General features: G+C 37.4%; 1 protein-coding gene across 2 annotated transcripts in view; it reads right to left on the reverse strand.

The window, feature by feature from the left end:
- The window catches only part of SRGAP3 (SLIT-ROBO Rho GTPase activating protein 3), a 2,107,662-nt gene that overhangs the window by 299,806 nt on the left and 1,785,791 nt on the right, over nt 1–22,065 (reverse strand). For both annotated transcript variants that reach the window (XM_044078646.1, XM_044078643.1), the window contains exon 16: nt 5,049–5,154. In XM_044078646.1, the coding sequence (XP_043934581.1) occupies nt 5,049–5,154 (106 nt within the window). The remainder of the gene's footprint in view (nt 1–5,048; nt 5,155–22,065) is intronic.

Genomic DNA, 22,065 nt, shown 5'->3' on the forward strand with positions numbered 1-22,065 from the left:
GTAGCCTTGGGACACTATGTTCAGGACCCATTTGTCTTGGGTAACCATTTGCCAATTTGATGAAAAAAGTGCTAGTTTTCCCCCTAAGGGGGCTGCCAAAAGAAAAGTGCTTGGATCTGGTAGAGGAAGGTCATTGGGACTGTTTCCTGTAAGGTTGTGCTTTGTCTTCTCCACTTTTGGAGGTAGGAGCACCCCATTGTTTAGGCCTGTATGAGCCTTTGGGATAAGATCTGCCTCTGGGATGCCTGTATCTGCCTCTTTGTGGTCTGTCTGACACTGGAAAGGACCAATTTTTAGAAGGCCAGTTCCTGCTAAACCTGGGTGGCTGTACCTGTAAGAAATCCTTGACTGTGCATGGATTTTGCTTTATCCTCCATTTTTTTCAACACCTCTTCTGCTTTAGTACCTAACAAAGTATCATGCTGTAATGGTGCATCTAATAATTTTGCTTTAACATGATCAGGCAGATTCTGTTCCTTTAACCAAGCATGCCTTCTAATAACAGAACCTGTAACAGTGGCCCTGCAAGAGGCCTCCAGTGAATCATAACCACATTGCAAAGTATGCTTTCCCACTTGTTCAGCTGCATGCAATAAATCCTGCAATTCCTTGTTCTCTGAATATTCAGTATTTGTCAACAATTTCTGTTTAAGCAGAGACATTAAATATTGCTGATATTTAAGCATATGAAACTGACAATTTAAAGCCCTTACAGCCAAGGTAGCAGAAGTGTAGACTTTTCCCCCCCATCTGTCTAGAGCCCTAGAATCCCTATCAGAGGGGACAGGTTTTTTTGCAGTGGAAGCCTTAACCCCTTTGGGATGCTGAGATATAGTTTCTGGGTCAGCAGCTGGGTTTTTATAAAGGAATTTATGAGAATCCGGGATCCTGTAGTATCTGTCTGGCTTAGCAGGTGCAGGGGGTAAAGAGTCAGGGGACAGGCTGGACTCTGAAAATAAATCATCTACAATGTCTAGAACAGGTGGAATAGCAAGGTGTCTGTGCTGAGGAAGTAGCAGAAAGTCCCTTAGCCTTTTCTTAGATTCTGAGTAATCTTGGCTCTTCCAGTGGAAATGCTCCCTCATGGTATGCAGGGTTTCCCCAAAAGAATAATCCTCAGGAGGGGAGACTGAAGGAAGGGATTCTTCAGCATCAGAATCCTCATAGGGAAGCATGGAATAATCCTGTTCAGAAGAGGAATCAGAGGAAATAGAAACCTGATCAGAAGAATCATACTCTGTCTCTTGCCTAGGCCTTTTATCAGGAGGGGGATGGGAGCCCCTGATCAAAGTAATTAGGTCTTCGGCCATTTTGAGCATCTGTTTTTTAGGCATGGAAGTCTGAGTAGGAGAATGCTGTACTTGTTTCTTTGTCTTTAGAGCTGCTTTAGTCTTTGTCTTTGAAGCTGAAGATGGCTTAATATATAGTTGTGTAGGTCTGAAGACACCCTCAGAAGCCAATGCCTGCTAAGCGGCTCCAGACCTATCTGAGGGAATGATTTCCAAGTGTCCAATACCTTGAGTATCCAGAGGCCCAGTCGGCTCCACGTGGGAGTCGGAAGCAGCCTGTGGCTCCGAGGTAGCGGGTGCCAGGGGCTGCGAAAGTGCCTCACTGTGAACCGGTGAAACGGCGACTGGCTTAGCAGAGGCCTTGTCATCAGTTTTGGACCTCAGATGCCTATCCTTTTCCTTGTCCTTGCATTTTTTGTAAACTGCGGTTGTCGGCTGTTCTGACGGCATTATATAATTAAATCTTCGGCCAAAGTAATGAAATGCAAAATCAAACCGATGCTTAATAGTGCGTTGGTTAAATCTAGCACAAAACCAACAGCTAGCAACATTGTGATCAGGGCCTAGGCAAGGAATACAGTAAGAGTGAAAATCCTTATGAGGTATTTGCTTCCCACAAGAAATACAATTGTTAACTTTTTCTGACATTGGTCTGGAGCAAGAAAAAAGTTTCCCCAATGGGGTACTTAGCTTTAATGAAGACTTCGGTTCTGAAATTCGGATTTGAAAATCTCAGGAGTCAGTCGACCGGCACTTGCGAACTGCTTTTGCTTCGGGCACTGCGCGGCAAGAAAGACTGAAGAAAATGGCGTTGGCTGCATCTTTTATACCCCTGGCACACTGACGTCAGGGAAGAGGCGACAGCAACCGACGCCGGACCTAGACTTTGGAATTCTGGCCGACTGAGGATAGCCTGCCAGCAGGATAACCCAAGAGTAATGACTGCAACAGTGAAATACGATGAACATCAATAGTTCACACAGCAATTTGGTCTGTGAAAATGAATAGGTCAATCTTTTAATTGCACTAGAGCCAGTGTTTCTGTTCAGGTACAAACAAAAGAGCTCTAGTGCAGACAAATCCCAAATGTGTCATACAAAAACAGAAAGCAAAGTCTTTACCAATGGTATCAGGCAAAATGAATCAGAGTCTCTGTCACTGGGACATGAACTGGCACTTCCAGGTGTTCCAGGAAGACTCCCATTTCAGGACAAACTGCTCTGGCCTTGGTTCATCTCTCCTTCCTCTGATATTCTCCTGGCTCCTCAAGATTCTCACCCGGAAATCTTCACAACTTCCTAACAACATCCCATGAACTTCTGACATATTGTTCTAGACCTGGTCTTAACTCTTTGCAGGTTCACATTTGCAGTTAGTTTTCTTTTATTTTTTGGAAGGGAGGCAAGCCCCTCCCTGTGGCATTTACTGCCATTGCTAATTATATAAAACAATTCCAGTATCACAAAACATTGGGGAAAGGTAAAATCCCACTCCCATTGTAAAGCGATCCCATACACAACTCAACAATCAACCTGTGATGAACCAGCAGCTCAAAGAATAACACTCCTAACAAAATATTCAATATAATGAACTTATGATCAAGGCCACTGCAACCACATACACATACTTATTTTATATAAATATATGTGTGTATGTGAGTGTGTGTGTGTATGTGTGTGTGTGTGTGTGTGTGTGTGTGTGTGTGTGTGTGTGTGTGCTTGCGTGTGCTTGCGTGTGCGTGTGTGTGTGTGTGTGTAGGGCAGCCACATAACTGGTGATGGACAAGAGTCTTTTCTGATCAAAACAGACACATAAAAATAATGTGATGGCAGACACTTCTTGAAATATCTGAGCATATCCATTTAGCAGCCAAGCAACATGAACAGAAGCATCAGTTTCTTTTACTAATGCCACTGAAAGACCTGACATCATAAGATTTCTCTAAACATCAGTTCTGTTAGATAACAAGAAACAGAATTTTCTTAGAGACAAAATGCAATTCCTTAACCCCCTGCTAGGTGACATACATCAATAATTTATCAAGCTGACTTTTAAACAAATCATACAGCAAGCTTTTTTGTTCAGTTGGGTTGTTGTTGATTCTAGAATTTACTTAAAACAGGTTACTAAAAAGATCATTTTAAACCACGATTTTATGCCAAAACAACAATCAGGATAATTTTCAGTTACCAGCTTTTGTAATTCCTCATCATTTTACGATGCACCAAGGAAAAAGAAAATATTTCAAAGATAAGCTTTCAGTTTTTTAAAAGTATTACTAAAAGCAAAAGTATTTATTTGCTCCTTTGTTAATCTCCCACATTTGGGAGCTGGCCTAATGATTAAGGTGTTTACCTCACAAGCCCTAGGTGCATGGTTTGATTCTTTCCCTTTGCCACTTTCTTATCATGCATGGCTAGGCTTAAAGAGGTCCTTGTGGTTCTTCACCTAGTGTATAATTATGAACCCGGCGTAAAGCATGACGTACACCTGCTTGTCTTCATCGGTGGTAGATGACCTTGCAGCATGTGGGTTAAGATAATAAATCTGGGCTTGATGCCACTAGCTTATTTTTCGCAACCAAATAATTATGTATAATTTATTTAACTGGATCAAAGCTCCACCTGACAATGCATTTAATGTGCTTTTCTCAGTTAACAAAGATGAAACGAAAAATAAAACTTCAGTCGGGTAAAATCACTTCTTCATTGATACAGGCAAACAAAATCAAATCCAAGATTTGCAAGATTTAACTAATTTACAACTTATTTCCATAACGAGACGTCACTGCTTCTATACATTAATACAATTTCTGACTGGTTTTGGAAATAATTCGACTTTCCATGGATGCTCTGGGAAATCTCAATGTTTATACAGTAGTGAAATATGAGCTATTCAACTTTTAAGAATGGCTGAAAACACATGGGCCAGTGGCCAAATCAGAAAAGCGAAGGAGTATTTTCAAGGGAGATTTCTCATTTGTATTCTGTGGGAGTGGTAGTTCACATCCAAGACAAGGGTAAAGCATATAGTTACCAAGCTACACATAGAGAACTTTAATGGCAGGGCTTGTTGAATTCAGTCCAAGCCCAAGTTTAAACAAATGCATTACTATCAATAGTGCTTTGCAGATAAAAGTAGCAGAATTGTGGACATTATTAAAATGTCTGAAAATTTAATTTTTTATAAAAGGTAACTTTAAAAAAGTTGATTTAATTAGTTCAACGATTTGTATCAGAAATCTTTATTAATGAGTTTTAACAATTTTACTTTAAGAATTTTTCTATTGGTTAATTAGATCATGTGAGCATTGTTAATTGTTATATTAACTGTGAAGCTGATTGAAATTTTACTTCTGATGAAGTAAAGCACTGAACTCAAGAGGAATAAAAATTTCTCTAGGAATTATTGCACAATATGTTTTTTTTGTTTTTCTGTAGAGATGATAGCATTTAAGTTCTAGGTTCTCCATACTAGCAAAAGGCAGATAGCTATAGAGACTACACTAAAATCATGGAAAAGCTGTTGCTAATTCTACACACCACTGGCCACAGTGCAATGCCTGTGTCCGTTTGGGGAATGTGAATGAAGTAGCAGTATATTTTCTACAAAATCAATTCAGCTTCAAAGTTTTCATGCTTACTGGTTTACTTTTTACAGTACCATGCTTACTGGTTTACTTTTTACAATACCATGTGTACTGGTATACTTTTTAAAATACCATGCTTACTGGTTTATTTTTTACAATACCATGCTTACTGGTTTAGGAAGGCAAAAAGATATCTCATAACGATGATGACGGCTCTTGGTAGCGTTACGATAACCTGCTGGATGTAGTGTGCCCTTTCAACAGAGCTCTCCGTTTCTGAAATATAAGCAAGGAAGCATGTTAAATTATATCATCTCAAAGTCTGTACATTAAACAGTCAATAAAACATGCCCTCTACAGCTAATAAACATAGGAACACAGCACTGACACAACTCATCTTCATTGTGTCTAAATACTACTACTTGTGTCTAAAAATACTTCCCCTAGTGTTCCAGCCCTGTACTCCCCCCATCACCACCACCAACACTGATGGTAACAGCTTCAGCCAAAAAGTTATGTTTTCACAATTTGGGGCAATTCAGAGACATCTTGTCATCACTGGTACAGCGTAAGCCTGATGAAGTTTTGATTTGTACATCATTTAAAAATGAAAGTGCTTACCGCTTTGTATTATTTTATTAAAATGTTTTTTGGCCTGGTTGCAGGAGTATTTCCTTTTTGTTTTGTAGTTTAATGATTCATTGTATACTTTTATTGGCGCTATTACTGAATGCTTTTTTTGTTGTTATGACTTCCAAAGCTATCTTAGAGTCTTCAGTTGGCCTATGGATTTTTCAGTGGGTAATGAGATTGTCTCAACAAATGAGACACAGAAGTTGCCGGATCTTCTGTTATTTTTGTGCCATATTTGGACAACCATAAGGCCTTCTTCAGCAATGTTGTAAACCTCAAAGGCAGCACACAGCAGTGTGCTGAATTGGTGGTTAATGGTGCTACATTCACTGAGCCGGGCAATATAGTGAATCTGCTGGCTGACAAATTCAGTTCCAAATTTACGCCTTACTCACCTCCATCCACCTCCCAAGAAATGCCTTCAAACATAATCCCTCCAACTATATACAGAATGCATGTCCTGGCTGCCCTCACTAAGGCCAAAAATACAGCCTCAGTGGGCCCTTATAATACCCTAGGATGCCTCCTAAATGGTTTAAAACATGATCTATCAGGGCCATTGGAGTTACTATTTAACTATAGTCTTAAAACAAGCTTTGTCCCTTAAGAATAGAGAGCTGCAGCAGTCATTCCTCTTCATAAAGGCGGACCATTAACAGATCTCTGAAACTATAGACCCATTAGTTTGACTAGTCTTATATGCAAAGCCATGGAAAGAATTATCATTGAAATGACCAACAAAGACACTGATCCATCCCAGTATGGCTTTTTCAAAGGAAAGTCACGCCTATTGAACCCAATGGATTTCTTTGAGAAGGTCACTAAGGCAACAGATGAGGGCAATACAGTGCATACTGCTTACCTTGACCTGGCTAAGGCATTTGATACAATACCCAACTCTGGCATTGTTAAAGAACTTAAGTAATTAGGTATAACCCTGTATATAACATGCTGGATAGCCAGCTGGCTCACAGATAGGATGCAGGAAGTTAGACTTGGTAAGACCACCTCCTCTAAGAGGCCAGTTAGCAGTGGAGTCCCTGAAGGCTTTGTGTTGGGCTCACTCCTCTTTGGCATCTACTTTTCGGAAGTAAAGGCTAATGACAAAGGCCTCTGGCTGATCATGTTTGCAGATGTTTGCTAACTGGGAGGAGTCATAGAATCCTCCCAAGATATTAACATCTTACAACACAGTCTAACACAGACAAATGACAGGTGCGAAAGCCATGGCTTAAAACTTAATGTAAAGAAATGCATTACAGCACCTTTTGGGAAGTCAACAACCCCAGGAAACTATGTCATCAATTAAACACCCTTAAGAATTGAAACACATGTAGACAGTAACCTGACCTGAGACCAACATGTATCCAAAGAAGTAAGGAAATCCTTCTTTGTTGCTCGGATTATAAGTAAGTGCATGGCATCTAGGTATAGAGAAATCACTGTACCACTATACTCAGCCCTCATCAGACACATCATGGACTATAATGCCCCCCTCTGTATGTACCTGACCAAATACACACAGCAAATAGAACATCCACAAAGGTTCTTTACAAAAAGAAAACAGGGCATAAACACAATGTCCTTTGTGGATTACCTCAAAGGCCTATCTCTATACTCGGTCTCCTACAGACTACTGAGAGGTGGGCTATGCCTGGCATACAATGTATCCCTAGACCCTACTCTGATGAACCTTTTGCACATTTAAAAAGCAAGGCCTAAATTTTGCTTGCAACATAAATAGGACATGTTGATGAAACAAAGTCCCACTCTAATCCTATTTTAATCATAACTAGGACCATAGGATGGGAAATGTAAAATTCACCCTGGGTCTGGTACCCATGTCTCTGATGGACAGAGACAGTCAGTAAATCATGTAGTAACAAGTAATCACCCCTATATAAACATCTAAAACATATAACTTGTAAGACACATTTGGGTTGCATGGTTATTAAAGGGCCTAGTGGTCATTAGCCTAGTATAGGCCTATGATCCTATGAACCTATACCCCAAAAGAGCAGACTTTAGAGCCCATGAGTTCTAATACATCCAGTGCTACATATATGCCTGATTGTTTAAAAACTATTTAAATTTCCATTTCAGCCTTTTTCAGATTATAATGACTAGGAAAAAAAAAAACACTTTATATAAGGTGTTTCAATGGGCCAGAATCCAAAAGACTTGCTTTAAGTGTATGCCTGCCCAATTCCAAAAGACTAGCACTCAGTGTTTGTGGCTTACTTCAGCATAAGGTAGCACCACAAAATAAGGGCCAGCAGATTCGAAGAAACAAACATTTATTACGATGTACAGACTAGTTTCGGTCTAATGACCTTTCTCAATGTAACAAACACTAATCCAAGAGCCTTAAATAAATACTTGTGACCAAATTCAAACCCACCAATCAAAAAAGTTTTTTGATATTACAATTCAAAAAGTAAAGGTATAAACCCATTATGCGAAAGCTGGATATAAAATAGACATCAAAATTATTTTACAATGTGAACATGCATTATATACACCCAAAAGAATAAAGGTATATATATATATATATATATATATATATATACAACCTTGTGAAGTATAATAAATGCATAACAAAATTAAATATAAAAAATCTAATCACATTGTTCATATACAAATATAATCAACTGATTGTGACTGACCCTGAAGTCAAAACAATGAGTACAAATGTATTGTATAAAAATAATCGATTGTATATTATGGAGCCACCTAAATATAGGTGTACATATATCACTAATATCATGAAATCAATATATAAAATTGATGGTATAAACACAGATAGAAAAAAACGACTGGTCAGTATATAGGTTACAAGAGCTTAGTGATATAAGATGTTGCCTCTCATAAAATATACAAAAATCATTATTTATAAATGGTCATTCAAACCAGGGGGAAACCCCCCTAGGTTAATGATCCAAGATCTCTCTTTTTTATTGAGAATGTCATGCCACTTATTTTTAGAGAATTTAAAATCAACAATCCTATCAACAATCGTGAATGAAAATTTAGCTGTATTGTGAGTCTGAACATGTTTATATAGTGCATTGGTTATTACCTTGTTGCATATATTGCTCAAATGCTCTGAAATTCTAAGTTTAAATGGCCGAGAAGTTTGGCCAATATAGAAAACTGAACATTTGCACTCAGCAAGGTATATTACCCAACAACTGCTATAGTTGGACAATGTGTGGATTTCAAAGACTTTAGAGGTGTTTTTATTAGAGAATTCTTTAGTTTTTAGTACATATCTACAGAAGATACAATGTTCACATGGATAACAACCATAGGCTGTAAATCCCCCAAGGTCTTTTATATTTTTTCATGAGATTGGATGGGTAGAGATTTTTTATAATGATTGAGGTGACTCCCTTTCTATAGCAGAATTTGCATCTATCATCTAAAATGGTAACAAGATGTTCCTCAGCAAAAAGTATGTCCCAATATTTATTAATAACCTGAATCAACAATTTAGTATTTTTACCATATGTTGTGGTTAACCTCATCTTGGAATCACCCCTAGACTTAGATTTGCCATAGGTCATAAGCTGTTCCCTGGGCATACTGTTCACGAGATGTTTGATTCCAGAACTTATGTTCCAAAACAAGTGAAGCATTCTCAGTAACCACAATGAATACAGGTAAAACTAAAGACTTATTAAAATTTCCTCCTTTAAGTTATCCAAATGTTAGAATTTTTTTTAATTGATCTTTAGACTGTTTACTACAGATGAATTGATTTATTACAAAAAAATGTTCTTCTGTGCCTATCACAAGAGGACAACTAGTTGATATAGTGACTGAATTAAAAATTTTACAAGAAAACTTAATTTTAAATCATTCCATTAAAATTCTGAAGGTATGTTGTCTGCTCATTAAAAAAAGTCTACTTCCTTAGTCATATCTCTACATCCCACTTTAGAAACATTTGAAAAGACCTTTGAAGCTAATATTCAAACTCTATCAAAACCACCAAAAAGAAAAAAAAGTCAGTTTAATATTTCAACAGCAAAATGTGTTGCACAATATTACTTCTGATGCAACTGTTTGTATTATGAAAGTTGATAAGGGTAGTTTTTTGAGGTGATGAGTACAGTTGATTACCATGTAAAAAGTTTATTAGTAAATACATGAGAGATTAACAAATCTTACATTTTATACTGCTTTTATTTAAATGAATTACTGCAAAATAGTCGAGGATGCATTTATATTTATATTTTTGAATATATAAAGACCAAACCTTCCAATCATTTATGGCATTTCTAAAATACAAAAAAATGACATAATCCTCTGCTATGACTGATAATACCTGGGTTGGGTTTGAAGATAGAACCAATGCATATGTTTTAGAGTATACAATTAAGAGCTATGTACAGTTACAGAACAGGAGTCTTATATCAAAGATTCTTGCCACTTTATAGAAAAAAAATTGTATCTCCTTATATCTTCCCCTTATATTCTGGTTACTTTAGACATTCAGTCTTTACAAGTATCTGTTCCCTAAGATATTGGTGTGGAGTGGTTGATAACTGAAATGGTTAATAAAAAAATGTCAGTTACGGATTTGTGAGTTATCACTGAATTCATAAATATAGTATTACACATTTTGTTTTTTTTTATTTTTAAATATTGGTTTTACCAACAAAAATGTGAAGTAGCTATGGGTGCCCTTTTATTGTTTATAAGCATATCCATTGCCATAGTGGTTCAGGTGCTACCTTTCTATTTATGCAGGAAATATTCATTGTTCTTCCCACATGTCACACTGTGTTTGTTTGCTTCTTTTAAGAAAAATGCAGGAATCCCACGTTTTAATAATTGTTGGACATTTGAACGTTTCAACACATCATCCTGTTACTTCTTCTAAAAAGCACATGTAGCATTTCTTATGCTTCTTGTGGGGCTTTTGGTGTTGTCCTTGTGCTGTTTGTGTATCTGTCATTTGCACCACCTCCACCTTAATAACAGCCCTTCTAAAATGTGTAAAGATTGCCCATCTTTTATTCATAAAACCTCATATGATGCATAAAATCAAAGGCTTTATAGAAGCTGAAGCCCTTCACGGGAGCAGTCTTAAGACACTGACATCAGAAGTCTGGAAGAACACACGTGTTTATCTGAGTATAAACTGTTGCATTACTGATGATTTTCTCACCGCCCATAATGTACTGCTTTATTTTTGCTTTGGTATATTTTGGGCAACTGACAGTATTAAGCATCTCAACATTTTGTATTTTGTGTACTTCTTAAATGATACTTTTATAATGCCCTGTTTATATTACTTCTTACCCAGCCTATAGAAATCTCCCTGCTCATGTACTTTTATTAATGATGAGTCTCCACTGTTGCTTAGTCCTGTATGGTGGTTAAATACTCTTTATTTAGCTGAAGCTTTGCTATTGTAGACACTCTTTTTTCCCACTGGCCCTAATATAACTTGTATGACATAATTCACTACAATTTTCTTCACTGACTACTTTCTGGTAGACTATTCTTTGATGTTATTTATTCTTCACAGGAAGAACCCTCTAGGTAAACATCTTCATGTAAGTCAGTCAGCAAATTATTACATTTCTGTAAGAAAATGGTAAATGTGTCTCATGAGTGCTACTGTAGAGACAAGCTACTGTATATTAAAATGTGGCTCAGACCAGTCCCCTCTTAGTTGCCTTTCTAAGACTTGTGGTCATACAGTTTTCCTCCAGGTACTCACCTTGACATAACTGCTAATCATCAGCACTTCCCCTTCCTTTCTGTTATCCACATAATCCTACAGCACTCAACATCATGTAAGGTTTTTAGCCAATAACCAAAGTGTAAGACAATATGTAACCACTTTTGTTATTGTGCTAGAAACTGCTTACAGTTATCAGGCTTTGCTCACAACATAGAACTCGCCTTTCATTTGAGATGAGCTGTACAGCATTACATATAAAGACACCATAGTTTAAATGTTATTGTTTTCACTCTGAACCTGATTCTGCAATGTAAAGGAAAAAAAAGTTATGATCTTACCATAACATTCTATGTGAGTTGTCCATCTCACTATTCATTCTTACTGATGAGTTCGGAGCCGATCCTCGGCTCCGACTCGGCCATTTTTACAAGCTTGAGGTCTTCAGCTAGCTCGAGGCTAATTCCATATCCCATGATGCACTAGTGCCCAACTCAGATCTTGTTTGCCTCTAAAAAATATTTACCTATAAATATATATATATATACATATATATATATATATATATATATATATATATATAAGAATCAGAGCAACTGAAAAGGGTCAAGTCAAGGGTGTGTACAAATTGAATAACATCTAGATCCACTAAAACCACAGGCTGGGGGTTTGAGGGAGGGACATAAGAATGAATAGCGAGATGGACAACTCACATGGAACATTATGGTAAGAACATAACTTCTTTATGTGAAATTCTCCTATCTCGCATTCAGTCTTACTGATGGGACAGTGTTCCTAGTAGGGTTGCCATCTTTTCAAATGCCCAAAGTGGGACATTGTTTGTACAAACATCAGATTTAGCAAGCCGAAACATACCCACGGCCAGTACAAAGGACAGAACTTCACTTTTTTGCCTAAATAAAAGCTTATTTTTGTAGCATTTTAGTTGCTTATTATGTTTCTTATGACATTTAGGTGTTTCAGATACAGAATAACTGTTTTATCCAACTTTTACATAAAATATAGGAAATAATTTTGTCCTAAAATCTAAGGACATTTGCCATTTTTACAATTTTTTTGCAGGAGACAACTGCCCAAAGAGGGATTGTCCCTCGCAAAGTGGGAGAGGTGGTAACCCTAGTCCCTAGCACCATTAATCCTGGATGGCTCATGGGAGTATATTCTTCAGCACAGTGGACCCAAAGAAGGCCCTGTCCCTGTAGGCCATATCTACTTTGTAATGAATAAAGGTGTGTGGCATTGCCCAAGTTGCTGCTGCACAAATGGTGTCTATAGGCACTCTAGCATGAAAGGCTGAAAAAGTAGCAATTGCTCTAGTTGATTAAGTCTTTATTTTGCATGGTAGTTCTTTATTTACTGAATTATACTTAAAGGAAATACAGTCTGATAGCCATCTAGACAGAGTGGTTTTTGCTAATGCTGTACCTTTTTTAGCATCTGAAAAAGACACAAAAAGTTGGTCAGATTTTCTGAATTCTTTTGTTCTATGTAAATAGAAATGTAGCTGTCTGTGTATATCAAGTTGGTGTAGCATGTATTCTTCCTTATTGCCATACTTAGGAAAAAAGACTGGCAACTGTATAGTCTGATTTAAGGTGGATATTGAACACACTTTAGGTAAGGAAGATGGATTTGTTTGTAGTGAAACTGTCATTGTGAAACAATAGGTATGGGGGTTTGATGGACAATGCTTGTAGCTCTGATACTCTTCTAGTAATACCAAAAGAAATGCTGTAATTACGGAGACAGCAAGCACGAACTGAATAATAATAATTCCACTTTATTCACCACGCAAAAAAACCCAACATGAACGCTTTGAATACAACCATGCGTTTTCGTCCACACAATTCAGACTTCATCAGATGAACTAATTAATTACCTCAATTACATTTATACACCTTTTAAAACTATAGACCAATAAAATCCCTTAATTATATTTCAAACACTCAAATCATTCTTTCGATGGGCTCATAAATATTCATTATTACCATTACATTCTGCTCTTGTGGATTCATTATAAAATAAATACTTACTTTAAAAATATTATTACAATCATATTAATAAATAAGTTTAATTTCATTAAATACTTTAAAAACATCAAAATTGAATATTGCTTAAAATAGGAGAACAAATCTTATAAAAAAATAATATAAAAAATAAAGTGCTTATGAGTGCAATGCTTATATAGTTGATTTCTTTACTAAACAAAGTGGGGAAACATCACCATCTATTGTCATAACAGAATATTACATTAGTACTTTTTCTTTACATTTTTGTAGCCCTTATTTTTAATAGTGGCAAAATGGAAAGATAGTCATTTAACCCTGGGAATTTTCCTGCTTCCAGGGTTACTTGCCACCATAATTCTTTACACTCTATTGTTTCTTTCCATGGGCCACCCCTAATGTCATTCTTAATCTGCTCCAATACTAAAAAGAAGAATTTGTAACCTTCACATATTCTAGAATGTTTAATTAATGCATTTGTTTCTTTTCCTTTAGATATATCATAGATATGTTTGTATATTCTTCTTTTTAGTGTTCTCTCTGTTTTCCCCACATAAAAAGCATTACATTTTCCACATAAAGCGAGATATACTAACCCCTTAGTGTCACAATTATAGTGTAATTTGCTTCTTATCCACCTATTTCTACTTTCCAAAAATACATCCCCCTTATTAATAATAAACTCACACTGATTACACCTTCCACATTGGAAGGTGCCCAATTTCCTTTCACCCTTCCTATAGGAATTAAAATTATTGTTATTTTTATTTTCTAAAATATTCCTTATACTTCTTGAATTCTTATAAACTACCTTTGGTATTATTTTAGGTACATTCTCCAAATCAGAAATTGAGATAAAATTTTCCCACTCTTTCTGAAAAAACCCTCTTATATTGTAGTTAGTTGCATTAAATTCCAAAACTAGGGCTTGTTGATATTCATCTACATTTTCCATCTCTTTATACTCATTGTCATTATGTATTATATCAATGGTGTTAACAGCCCCTTTAATAGGTTTAAATTTATTTTCTCTTCCCTTTTCTACTTCAATTCTAATAACATTAATAAATTCCTTAGGGTACCCCCTATCTAAAAACATTTTTTCTAGAAAATTACATTCATTAATAAAGTCACTATCCAAGCTTGTCATTCTGCTACCTCTAACATATTGTCCCTTCACTATGTTCCTTTTACAGTGTGCTGGATGTGCACTATTATAGTGAAGGAAAGAATTACAAAAAGTATGTTTTCTATGTATTCTGGTTTCTAATTTATTATTATTTGACTTATAAATTTCCAAGTCCAGATATTGAAGAGTTTCATAGGATGTTTTATAGGTAAATTTTAGAAAATTAGTACTATTATTTATATATTCCATAAATTCCTCAAATTCTTTACTACTTCCCGTCCAAAATATAACTATATCGTCTAAAAATCTGCGATATAGCATCCAACAGGAACCAAACTTTGAATGTAAAACAAATGTTTCCTCCCACTTTGCCAAAATTAAATTTGCAAATGTAGGAGCACAGGCTGCCCCCATGGCTACACCCTGAATTTGTTGAAAGAATTCTCCATTGAAAACTAAAAAATTATTTTGTAGAACCAAGTCCATGAGGCCTGTGCTCACTACCTTTTCCTTGTGGGATAAACTTTTGTCTTGAAAAATAACCTCTTCAAACATTTTCATACCTATCTCATATGGTATACATGAAAAAAGATCAATAATATCGATAGTAACAAATAATAAATTATCAGAATATAGCTCTGGTGTAATCTCTTTTAATAAATCCCAAGAGTCCTTAAGTATCACTTTATTATTGACCCAGATATGTTTGACTTTAGTATCCACATATTTAGCTAAAGGCAAAGTTTTTGAGCCATCAGCAGATACTATGGGTCTAAGTGTGGGGGGGGGGGTGCCTTCAGAATTTTTATGGATTTTGGGTATTCCAAAGATAATAGGGATTTTAGGTTTCTCTACGTTCAAATAGGCATACATTTTTTGATCAATCACTCCTTCATATAACATATCTTGTAATGCTATATCAATTTTATTATATGCCAAATACACTTAATTTTTAGAAACACAGACATACTTGTTTTCAGCCCTTAATATTTGGTTCATTTTTCCCTCATAATGTATTATATCCATAATCACAATCCCCCCACCTTTATCCGGTTTCATAATACGTACTCTGGGATTGGCTGTCAATTCATCCAGAATTATTTTCTCATCATGGAAAATGTAGATGAATATCAACAAGCCCTAGTTTTGGAATTTAATGCAACTAACTACAATATAAGAGGGTTTTTTCAGAAAGAGTGGGAAAAATTTATCTCAATTTCTGATTTGGAGAATGTACCTAAAATAATACCAAAGGTAGTTTATAAGAATTCAAGAAGTATAAGGAATATTTTAGAAAATAAAAATAACAATAATTTTCATTCCTATAGGAAGGGTGAAAGGAAACTGGGCACCTTCCAATGTGGAAGGTGTAATCAGTGTGAGTTTATTATTAATAAGGGGGGTGTATTTTTGGAAAGTAGAAATAGGTGGATAAGAAGCAAAGGACACTATAATTGTGACACTAAGGGGTTAGTATATCTCGCTTTATGTGGAAAATGTAATGCTTTTTATGTGAGGAAAACAGAGAGAACACTAAAAGGAAGAATATACGAACATATCTATGATATATCTAAAGGAAAAGAAACAAATGCATTATTTAAACATTCTAGAATATGTGAAGGTTACAAATTCTTCTTTTTAGTATTGGAGCAGATTAAGAATGACATTAGGGGTGGCCCATGGGAAGAAAGAATAGAGTGTAAAGAATTATGGTGGCAAGTAACCCTGGAAGCAGGAAATTTCCCAGGGTTAAATGACTATCTTTCCATTTTGCCACTCTTAAAAATAAGGGCTACAAAAATGTAAAGAAAAAGTACTAATGTAATATTCTGTTATGACAATAGATGGTGCTGTTTCCCCACTTTGTTTAGTAAAAAAATGAACCAGAAAAGCATTGCACTCATAAGCACTTTATTTTTTATATTATTTTTTATAAGATTTGTTCTCCTATTTTAAGCAATATTCAATTTTGATGTTTTTAAAGTATTTAATGAAATTAAACTTATTTATTAATATGGTTGTAATAATATTTTTAAAGTAAGTATTTATTTTATAATGAATCCACAAGAGCAGAATGTAATGGTAATAATGAATATTTATGAGCCCATCGAAAGAATGATTCGAGTGTTTGAAATATAATTAAGGGATTTTATTGGTCTATATTTTTAAAAGGTGTATAAATGTAATTGAGGTAATTAATTAGTTCATCTGATGAAGTCTGAATTGTGTGGACGAAAACGCATGGTTGTATTCAAAGCGTTCATGTTGTTTTTTTTTGCGTGGTGAATAAAGTGGAATTATTATTATTCAGTTCGTGCTTGCTGTCTCCGTAATTACAACATTTCTTTTGGTATTACTAGTGACTTTTGAGTGCTTCCACTTGTCTGATACTCTTCTAGCTGAAATGATGGCCACTAAGAAGATAGTTTTCTAAGTTAAGTACTTCAGATCACATGATGACGCAGGTTCAAAAGGTGGAAGAATTATTCTTGATAAGACAAAACTGAGATTCCATGGTGGCAGTGGAGATTTTATTGGTGGCCTTAAGAGACAAGTACCCTTAAGAAACGCTTTGCACAATCTATGTGACATAATATTTGTTCCATTCTCACATAGATGAAAATTTGAGATTGCTGCTAATTGCACTCTGATAGTAGCAGCTGCTGCACCTTCTTCGGAAAGTTTTGTTAGGAATTCCGGGATAAAAGAAAGGGAAGCAAAACAGGGATCGATTTCATTCTGTAGGCCCCAAAATGTGAATCTTTTCCATTTACTAAGAAATAATATTCTCGTTGATGTCTTATGAGAAGATATCAAAACGTGTCATGCAGCGGATGAGAGATTTTGTAACCCAGCTATGTTTGGAACTGGAGCAGCCAAGCTGTCAACTTGAGGGTTTTCAGAGATGGGTGAAGAGCTCCTGATTAATGGATCAGAAGATCTGGCACTGAGTCCAGGATCCAAGGTTCCTCCTGAAGATGAGGTTGTAGGAAGGGGAAACAAATTTGATGAGGCCAGTAAGGGGCTATCAGAATTAAGGTCCTTCCCAATAATCTGGATTTCTGAATGACTTTTGGTATTAATGAGAAGGGAGGAAAAGCATATAGGAGACCCGGGGGCCAGTCATGTACCAGTGCATCCCTCGGGTATTTTCCCTGAGGGGGAATCAGGGCAAAGTAGTTGCAGCATTTTGTGTTTGTGGATGTGGCAAAAAGGTCACAGCAAGGCTGGCCCCATTTGCGGAAAATGCTCCCCGCTACTTCTTGTTTGAGGGATCACTCATGTGGCATCAGTATTTGTCTGCTGAGTTTGTCTGCTATTAAGTCAGATTTCCCCGGGTTGTGCTTTGCTATTAGAAAGCGTTGGTAGGATGTCACCCACTGCCATACTCTCAGGGCCTCTCGACATAAGGGGTAAGGTTTGGTTCCTCCTTGTTTGTTCATGTACCATACCACTGACATATTGTCTGTTTGGATTGCAATTGTTTCTACAGGTAGACAGTCTTGGAATGCGTCAGGATTATTTTCTGGGATTTCGGAAGCATATGCATTGAGCACTGGGCAAAAGGAAGCCACTGCAGGACCCTCATATGCATGTGTTGCCAGTGGAATTACCGTAATTGAAGCAGCCATTGTGCTTAGCACCTTCAGAACTTCTCTGGCTTGAACTTTTGTTTTGTGTAGAAGGTTTAACATTTGTTTTTGAAGGACATGAATTCTTTCTTTTGGAAGGTTAACCATCATTTTGTTTGTGTTTAACTCTGCTCCTATAAAAAGATATGTTGAGATGGCATTAAGGCAGATTTTTTGTAGCTGACAGTAATTCCTAACTGTGTAATTAGTTGTAAGGTTGTGTCCCATGCTTGAATGAGTAGTTGCTTGGTGGTGACAGTTAGGAGCCAGTCATCTAAGTATGGAAACACCCAGAATCCTAGTCGCCTCAGATGAGCCGTGACTACTACCATGCATTTGGTGAACACTCTTGTAGGGAGGCCAAAGGGCAGAGCCCGAAATTGAAAATAACTGGCTCCCAGACAAATGTGCAGATGACTCCTGGATGGCCTGTCCATTTTTATATGGTAGTACGCATCCTGGAGGTCTATAGAGCACATCCAATTGTCTTTCCCTAGAAAGGGAAGTATTGACTGCAACATGACCATCCAGAACTTTGTCTTCTTTAATGACTTGTTCAATCTGCTGAGATCCAGTACAGGTCTCCAGTCCCCTGTTTTTTTTGGAACTAAAAAGAACCTTGAGTAAGTTCCGGATCCTATTTGGTCTGTGGGGACTGACTTGATGCCTCTTTTTTTAGCAACTTTTGAATTTCTATGGTTGCTTGAGCCCTGTGATTGGGTGGAACATCCAGGATTCTTTTGTTTGGGGGAGGTGGTGTTGAAAAGGGTATTGAGTAACCACTGGATATGATTCTTTGCACCTAAATGTCTTTTGTAATTTTTATCCAGGCGACTGGGTGCAAAGAAAAGGGTCTATATTACATCAACAAACATTTAAATGTTCGAATCTCTAAAGGTCGACCTTTAGAGATCGAGCATTTAAATGTTCAAAAATGTAATAAAAACAAAATAAAGAAAATAAAAATTAAGAAAAGGGTTTTAGCAAGGGGGCAAGCCCCCACACCCCCTGCTACTTAAATATACCAACTCCGAGATCGCACATCAGTGCACTACAGTGCGGAAACGGGAAATTTCCCCTTCACTATACTGTAGCGCAATCTTGGAGTTGGTATATTTAAGCTGGTTTATGTATTTATTACTTAGTTTTTTATTTTTTTTTATTTTTAAAGATTTTCGAACAAGTAAATGTTCGATCTATAATGGTTGACCTTTACAGATTTGAACATTTACGTGTTCGTTGATCTAATATAGACACCAAAGTAAAGCATCCCTCAACTGCCTCCAGAGTGGGATAGGCGGGCCTCCTCTCAGGAGTGCTGAAAGGGCTTACCAGAAAATGATTCACGGTCGTCCTGGTTCTGCGGACCCCCTCTACCACGTGGACGGCATCTTCCATTATTTCTTCCTCCTCTGCCCCTGAAGGAGGGTTCACCAAGTGTGTCAGGAAAAACTCTCTGGAATTTCTGGAAACACATCTTTTCCCCCTTTTGACCCTTGGAATAGGGTCTGGAAGGGGTGGAAAAACGTACTCCCACAGCAGAGAGAGTCTTTCCCTTCCCTCCTATTCACACCTAGTTAAAGTCTCTTTTACTTTGGGCCTGAAAAGGGATGAGCCATCAAAGGGAGCATTTATGAAGGATGACTTGAAGAGTTCTACGAAGTTACAAAGACACATCCAGGAGTGTCTCCTAAGAGCGATTCCTGAACATGCTGACCTACTCACTCCATCAGCTGCATAAGAGATTAGCCTTATGGAAGAGTTTACCAGGGAGTTTAGGGTGGAGGGTTGGGATGATACTTTTTCTAATATCCCCTCAGCTGCTGAACCCTGGAGAGAATCTCCTAGCTCTTTTATGAGGTCTCTCTGCAATCTAGTAAAGTGAGTTAAATAGTTCAGGGACCTGAGAGTAAAGGCAGCTGATGAAAATATGCACTTTCCATATCTGTCCATCATGCACAAATCTTTATTCAGAGGATGAGAAGATGTTGACGTTTCCAATAACTCCTTTTTAGTGGCTGCCTCCACCACCATGGCATCTACCAGAACACCTTTTGTCAAAAAAGTTTTGTCTTCTGGGCAGGTGATAAATTCCACTGTGTCTGGAGACTCCCACGGCTTTTGACAAACTAATTCCATGAGTTTGTCGAAAGGCATGGGGCACCCAAGTGGTGGAGGGTCAAGACCCAAAAGATTTCAGGTACACTGACTCCTCAGCAGTAGGGTTGATGGGCTTCCAGCTGCCTCTCTGTTTTAGGATCTCTAGGATGTCTGCAAAGGAGATGTGAAGATTGGGTGAAGATAGATGAAGGCTGCCTGCCTAGCCAGATAGAATTTTGGAGATAATTATGTCATCTGTACATATTAATGTAAACCACAGGCTTGTTGTCTTAAATGGTAAAAATAGTGTTACACGTGAAACTGAAAAAAATGTAACAACAGTGCACTCTGCTGACCAAGTAAAGCATGTTGTGACCCTTTGATGTAAACACGGCTCTGGCCGGTCTAGATGAAGAAATCCTGCCTATTGTTTTAAGGCCAGAGTTAATGGATAGAATTTGCATGAATAAATGTCCTTTATTGCTCTGGTTTCTGCCCAGAGGTGAGCAATGTAAATGTAGTTTCTCTTAGCCTGGGAACCCAGGGAAGTGTGAAGAATGATGTAATGTGAACCAGGAATGTGATTTTAAAAACAGAGAGAATCAGAGAGCATTAAGCTTTTTTGTCTTGACGATCCAACTCACCAGCACTGTCTTGCTCTATATGTAAGTTTATCTTAGACTTGTGTTTTTCTCTTAGAAATAGCTATAAACTAGAAAGATTAGACTAAGTGTTTTTCTGTGATGTCAGAACTGTACTACTGAATTATTTTAAGTATTTCAACTCTTGACTAGCACTTTGTAGTAAAAAGTATTGTCTTTTGTTTTGACTATTTGTTATTAAATATTTTAAAACTTTTCAACTGGGGCTGTTTTTGTAGAGATAATTTAAGCTCTTTAGAGTACTTGCATATTTTTGGTAAAATTGTACAAAGCCACTTCAATAGCTTTAGCCCTGGGCTATACTACCAATTGGATAATAATATTGCACAGTAATAATTGGATACCCTTTTAAGGGCCTTTGAGCAGCTGATAAATATTAGTGGGTGGTGGCAACTGGTACTACCGTATAGTCTGGGAAAAAGGGGCACAGCTGGAGTACCTGTGCCAGCCTTCCACAGGAGTGTCTGTGTGGTTGTATAAACTCTTCTCAAAGTGTGTCTGTGTGTGTGTGTGTGTGTGTGTGTGTGTGTGTGTGTGTGTGTGTGTGTGTGTGTGTGTGTGTGAACTACTTGGACAGGGATACGAAGCACTGGTTGGAGAGAGAGGGTGCTGGAGGTTTTAGCCTGCCCACTAGGCTGAGATTTGGACCCTATAACTGTGCCAGTGGGGCACCTGGAGAGCAAGGGAGCGACCAGCCCTGGACTAACTGTGATCTTTGTGTGCTCTTAAGGGAAATTGCACTTTACTGTGTGTATTTGTTATCCTTTCCTCCTATATGAGACACCCTCCCTGATGTTAGTGGTGAGGATTGAGGCTCCTTGATGCTTGTTGTCTTAAATGGTAAAATAGTGTTACATGTGGAACTGAAAAAAAATGTAACTATTTTTACCATTTAAGACAACAAGCCTGTGGTTTACATTAATATGTACAGAGGACAGAATTACCTCCAAAATTCTCTCTGGCTAGGCTGGCAGCCTTCACCTATCTTCACCCAATCTTCATGGGAGACATCCTCAGAGGGCGACCGTGGGGACCCTTCTGATTCATTGATGTTCATGTCGGATGTGATTGACTCCAGTGGGGAGTCCAAATTCTTCCTCTTGCAAGTTTTCTTTCGAGGGGGCTCTTTGGAAGGGTATGCCAGAGAGGCCTCAGAAGATAAGTGTCCACCCACTGGGGTTTCCTGACGTTCTGGGTCTCTATGCCTCTGTGGAGTTGTTTTTGCTGAGATGGACACTGGTGCTCTAAGGGATGGAATGGGTGTAACAGATGGTGAGACTGTCTCTGAGGACAGAGCTCTCCTCATAGC

This window comes from Protopterus annectens, chromosome 7.part1 (genome assembly GCF_019279795.1).
Source record: "Protopterus annectens isolate FY-2018-M chromosome 7.part1, PAN1.0, whole genome shotgun sequence".
In the NCBI taxonomy this organism is placed as follows: Eukaryota; Metazoa; Chordata; order Ceratodontiformes; family Protopteridae; genus Protopterus; species Protopterus annectens.